Source organism: Cucurbita moschata, unplaced genomic scaffold (assembly GCF_002738365.1).
Source record: "Cucurbita moschata cultivar Rifu unplaced genomic scaffold, Cmos_1.0 Cmo_Scf00003, whole genome shotgun sequence".
NCBI classification, from domain to species: domain Eukaryota; kingdom Viridiplantae; phylum Streptophyta; class Magnoliopsida; order Cucurbitales; family Cucurbitaceae; genus Cucurbita; species Cucurbita moschata.
The window spans coordinates 3513326-3519325 of NW_019268519.1; the positions used below are offsets into that span (position 1 = coordinate 3513326).

The 6000-nt window shown below is 34.4% G+C and overlaps 1 protein-coding gene across 2 annotated transcripts; it reads right to left on the reverse strand.

Moving 5' to 3' along the window:
* Positions 1 to 713: 713 nt before the first annotated feature.
* Positions 714 to 4937, reverse strand: LOC111441227 (mitogen-activated protein kinase kinase 2-like). Of its 2 annotated transcripts, none has more exons than XM_023078212.1 (9): positions 4733 to 4937; positions 4543 to 4627; positions 3821 to 3955; positions 2840 to 3064; positions 2543 to 2725; positions 2165 to 2388; positions 1917 to 1962; positions 1721 to 1820; positions 714 to 1040 (listed from the first exon to the last, which is right to left on the reverse strand). In XM_023078212.1, exons 1-8 carry the CDS (start codon positions 4810 to 4812, stop codon positions 1731 to 1733), a joined length of 1068 nt encoding a protein of 355 aa, XP_022933980.1. In that variant the 5' UTR covers positions 4813 to 4937; the 3' UTR covers positions 714 to 1040; positions 1721 to 1730. The 2 variants fall into 2 exon arrangements, with proteins under 2 accessions (XP_022933980.1, XP_022933979.1); XM_023078211.1 differs by having other exon boundaries at positions 714 to 1048.
* Between the last annotated feature and the right edge of the window lie 1063 nt (positions 4938 to 6000).

The window sequence follows — 6000 nt, forward strand, 5'->3', positions numbered from 1 at the left end:
TTATCATTTTCATCCAATTGTCAATGCTGATCAATGTTATTTTAGAAGGAAATATAGAAACACTGAAAGTTCAACTACCTGCAGGAACATAGATCTGAAAAAACTAGTTAGTCAATTCTAATCCTGGAGGATGTTCCGAGTCGGTATGATTTTACACATGACACTCGTTCAAATCCGCGGATGAGCAATGGTCAGTTCCTCGTATATGTAGTCACCTAAGGGTATACTTTCTTAGGCTTTCCTTGGCTCTGTACTTCTTTCTATCAATGAATCTCTACTCACTTTTGTCAGTTTTACCATATGTCCAGTTGTATACTGAATAATTGTAGAGAAACTGTAACTGTTAGGATTCCTGCTCGTCCGAGCATGTTATGTTCGAGTCTTGTTCGACAAGGATACCCAAGTAGTTTGAAGTTGTGAACCCCATACTAGAACTTTTAACATTTCTTATCATAAATGCATTATTTTTCCTTGAACATCCACTTTAATCCAAAATGAATGTTCAATTGCAACTATTCATTGAAATTTTTAATTTTTTAGTTCAACATGGGAGGATATTTGAACTCCTAACATCATTGTCAAATCAGTTGAGTTATATTTAGATAGGCAAAAGTTTTTCTATTCAACGGTCTTTTTAATGCCATCCCTATATTCTTTAGAAGCTACATGCACAAATTCAACTTCAGATAACGATATAAACCAGAAATGTTGGATGGGGATTAAAATTTATGCACAGTGCTTGTGTCATAACATGTATTTAATATCATTGATGCTCCAAATTTTACATTGTAAGTAGTAGAATGGGATTACAAAATCTTACAAGAAAAGGCCACGATGTGAAATCTCTTTGCACAACATAACCTCCCGGTATCCTTCTGAATCATCCTCAAGAAGGATCAGAACCCCATCTAAAATGTGACCAATAAAGGAACAACAATCATCCAGTTCTGATTGAAACGCCTCTTTCAATCAGACAAACTGAAGTAAAACAAGCAGCATTCAGGAGAATGTGAGATGGCGGCGTAATCCTTGTCCATCCCCTGCAAGCCTTAAAAGCAGCCAACAATTGAGATTATCGTGTACGAGGCAGAGAATGAATGAAAACAATAAAAATGATAGCATCATTAGCATGAACAGATAATGGTTAAGCTAGAGCGAGAAACAGTGATAGAGAAGCTTATGTGGGCCATCTTGGGACATTATCATGTTTCTAACTTTCATCAATTTTGAACCCTTTTCACCTATTATACAAGTTTTAAACAGCTTTCATGCACAGGTTTTGAAGCCTCGTCTAGCGAGTTCATACATTTCTCATATGCTGCTGTACAAATATTACTTCAGCCACTTGTCCTGGACAAAGCTGGCGTCCTTGATTTAATCATATCGCATATACACACAAATCATACACATTGTTATGCTGGGGAATCAAATTTGAATATTCAAGATGCCCAACATTGTGAACTGGCAGAGCTGACAGCAAAAGAATCTCTCACTAGCATTGGGGGATAGATACTTGGTTTTGAGAAATAAATCATAGAAGGGCCAAAAGAGAAAACATAGCTAAATACATGTTTGGCATGCAAACATGAAATCCGAGAAATTCCGAATTAATTACACCAAATGATAGATTCCATCGCAAAGAAAAGATCGCCTTACACTCAACCAGATACAGAAAGATATCAAGAGTAAGTCTTAAATGGAATGTAGTTCCATATCATACCAGATCAAATTTAGAACGTTGCAAGTGGAGTCCCTGCATCATTGAAGTAAGATGACAGGTCAATATCTGTATCTTCATACATGTTGACGAAAGGGTGTTCCTGAAAATCACACAAAAGGAGAAGAATATTTCAGATTTATCTTTTCTATTATGCTGACATCTTTCTTATCAACATGTGGAAGGAAGAAATATATACCAAAAGTTCACGTGCTGACAGTCTATCCTTCGGCTCCGTTTGCAAACTGATATTCATAAAGATAATCAGTGTCTGAGTTAGCAATCTCATAACGTAAAGGAATTGAAATAAGCTAGAGTACCAAAAAAAAAATGCCTACTTAGAGATATAAATTCCTACTCATATTTCATATAATAACTGGCATATTCTTTAGAAAAGGGTTGTTTGGAGTTAGGCTGTCAAGACCCCAGGAAAAATCAGATCCTTACCATGCAGAAATGAAGGAACAGAAGTTGGGAGTAAACTGGTCGGCTGGAGCAGAAGGAGGTTCGCCCTCAGCAATGGCTACCATAAGATCATAAAAGTTACCCCATCCTCCATCTTTCTCGGGTGGAGAATAAGGGAATTTGCCGGTTGCACATTCAAGTAATATCAGCCCCAAGCTCCAAATGTCACTTTTTTTGCCATATCTATTTCCAACAATTCTCTCTGGCTATAAGTAACAATGCATAGACACACCAGTAAGCTATTATACACATAGGTTATATAGATGGAAAAAAATGTACAGCTCTTACCAGAAAAAATGAAAGGAAGACAAACAGCGAAAGCATTGTATTTATGTGAATATATTGAGAATTGATACTCACAGACATATAGTTATATGTGCCAACGAAAGTATTAGCCTCTCCAGTTGTGCTTGCCATAATCGCACTCACACCGAAGTCGGTAATCTTGACTTCCCCTCTATGATTTACTAATAAATTAGAAGGCTTCAAGTCCCTATGGATGATGTGTCTTTCATGGTGAAGGTACATCAGCCCCTTCAGCACCTGAAGAAGAGGAAAGGGGTTAAAAGGAAGTCTACAATTATCTCCTTTAGTGGAAAAGTAAATGAAGTAAAAGAACAAATTCTCAATATCCAAGCTGGACTTTTTTGCACCTACCTGCTTAGAAATGGCAGCAAGATATGGTTCTTCAATTTTTTTAACCTTTTTCAGAAAATCAGCTAAAGATCCACCATCCATGTACTCTAAAATGATATATATTGACCCATTATCATAGAAAGATTGGTAACAGACAACAATATAGGGACACTGTGCTGATTGATTGATTTTCAGTTCTTTAGCAATCTGCCTGCGGTAAGACTCCTCAATTTTCATCTCAATTACCTGAAAGAGGATAGGAACTGATATGATAAGAAAACATATTGATAATTTCTTAGTTTTGGGCTAATTAATGCTGAAATTTGATTCTAAAATATCTAATGGGAAGAGTACAGACAGGAATGTGAAACAGTTTGTCTTAACGCTCATTGACTGACTAGTTCACCAAAACAACTCCTTAAATGTTGAGATGGTAGAGTAGATTTGATACAGGGTTTTTGATTCAAACTGTGAAGGAAAATTATATCTTCTTTTATTAAACAGCTTTTTGCTCACATGAAGTTATGTCCAGAAATTCCATCTATTAAAGTCCTTAAACTTCTATAAAGAAATCACCGAATGCTACAGTTGCCATGAAATTATAAGACCTTACTAAAAATAGCGTCAAAGTACTTGGAATGATATAAATCCTTAGATTCTGTTGAAATGTATATGCACTTGATCTTTCTTAAAACAACTCAGAGATAAAACATGATTTGAAAGCAATGTTGAAATAGCTAAGGAATATGTTAGATTCAAAAAAATGCAAAAACAGATGAAGGGGAGTTAGTCCTTCAAAAATCATAGACTTTCAATATAATGATCATTAAGATACTGGAAGGGAAGCCTTGCAGAAAATTTCATGATCACAAAGACTGAAACAGAAATCATGCTATCTAGCCATTTTTTGAAGCACCAACACTATATAGTCTATAAGGCTCACAAGTCAGAAGCACATAAATTTTGGGAAGAAGATAATGTTTAAGCCGTGCAGTGCAATACCTTCAATGCAAAAAACTGAGCAGTCCATTTGTGCTGAACTAATTGCACAGTTCCACCATTTCCTTTTCCAATGACTTTAATTGTGTCTATGTCCGCTAAACTCAACTGATCATCTGTAGGCTTAATCGGAGGTGGCTGAACGCACAGGTAGACAGACAAAAAAAACAAGTTAGTATCCCATTACGCATAACATAGTTAGTAATACAACATAACCAACCACTTTTTCCATTTTCTCCCCATGTCTAAAAACAAACAAGTTTAACGAAGGAATCTGGTGTGATATTGTGAGATCCCACATCAACTGGGGAGGAGAACGAGGTATTCTTTATAACTTCTCCCTAGCAGACGCGTTTTAAAAACCTTGAGGGGCCAAAAAGGACAATATCTGCTAGCGATGGGCTTGAGTTGTTACAGATATATACTTCATTTATTCGTTAGTTGATGAGAAGATAGTAACAACTCTAACTCTCTAAGCCAAATTAGATATCCATTCCCTGGTTACTGAAATGAGTACAGCACATACGGTCGAGTATAAGGATCCATAATTCCATAATCAATACCTTGATGCTACAGAAACAGAATCAAAGACGTCCTATGTAACAAGAAATCGCATAATCGAAAAGCTAAAACGCTAAAAGCCTAAAACCCCCAAGCAAAGTATCAAAACTACAGCACATTATCGTCCACTGAAGAAACTACGCTCTAAAACTGAGATATCTTACTGCTTCAACTTCGCTCTGAGAAACAATCCGAACTCCATCTCTGTTTACAAGCAGATCACCATCCTTAAACGTGCCGCTCTGCGTTCTACACAAGAATAACAAATCCAAATTCCAGATTCATCAGAACATTCCATTACTCACACACACACTCACACACACAAACAGAGAGAGCGAGAGAGAGAGAAATTACAGGAACTTGGCTATGGATTGGTCTTCTTGAGGGAGACTGAGTTTGAGGTCGAGATTGTTGCTTAAGCCTCCCTTCCTCATTGATGGTGGATATCTTCCACTTCCAGGCTCCAACCCCTGTAGAATCGATACTCAAATCAAAGCTTCTTGTGATGATTCGATGACTGGGAGAGAGATTCAATTCAGAGAATCGTCAAACACATCTTTATATATATATATATGATGATGATGATGAAGAATTTATGGCTCAATTGTCCAGCTGTAATTGAAATGGATAGATATACCAACATTAATAATAATTAGGGGAAAATATTTTTTTAGTCCATAAATTAAAATATAAAAACATTTCTAATTTAACATAATTCAATTTAATTTTGAAATATATTAAATTATTTTAATTTCATCTAGGATCATCATAGCTATATACAACTCTCGTCTTACCTACTATTTCTAGCTCCTGACCGTCTTTCTATCAGTCGAAAAAGGTAAAAAATAGTACAACAAATCAACAACGTTAACAAAAATATATAAAAATATAATTAAGTTTGATATCATTATTATCCAAATTTTTAAATCTATTTGACTTATTTTTGTCATTTTTTTAATATTTTCAAAACTTTGACGAAACTCTAAGAAAAGAAATTAATTAATTAATTATTTAAGGGCCTTATCCTTTTTTTTTATTATCAAATTTATCTAAAATCTAGAGATAAATATTAGAATAAAAAAGTTATTAATACTTGACATAATTTAGCGGATAATGTAATTACCGTCTTTGTAGTTTATAAATAAAAAAAGTTATAACATTGATTTTTGTAAAAATTATGACGTCATAATTATAAATAAAAATGACGTGTAATTTTGCACGTCGAAATATCAAAAGTCGACATTGGAACCGAGTGGGTGTCGAAGACGGCAATGTCGACAGTGGTCGACTGAGTTCTAATGGGCCACAAGCCCAGCCCATGTACGAGCCCAAATATCAATTTTTTTTTTTTTAAATGTGACAGGCAGCTTATTTTTAAAAAATAGTTTAAATGAAAAATAACTAAAAAAAAATTGTAATATTTGAGTTTCCGGTTATCAAAATTATTGAATTAGTTGATGTCAAATTACGAATTTACCCTTTTCATCCATTCATATAATTGATTTGAATCACTATCAATGAATAGAATTTCACCTAGTAACTTTAATCTTGAGTAAAATAGGTAAAAAAAAAAAAAAAAAAAAAAAAAAAAAAAAAAAAAAAAAAAAAAAAAAAAAAAAAAA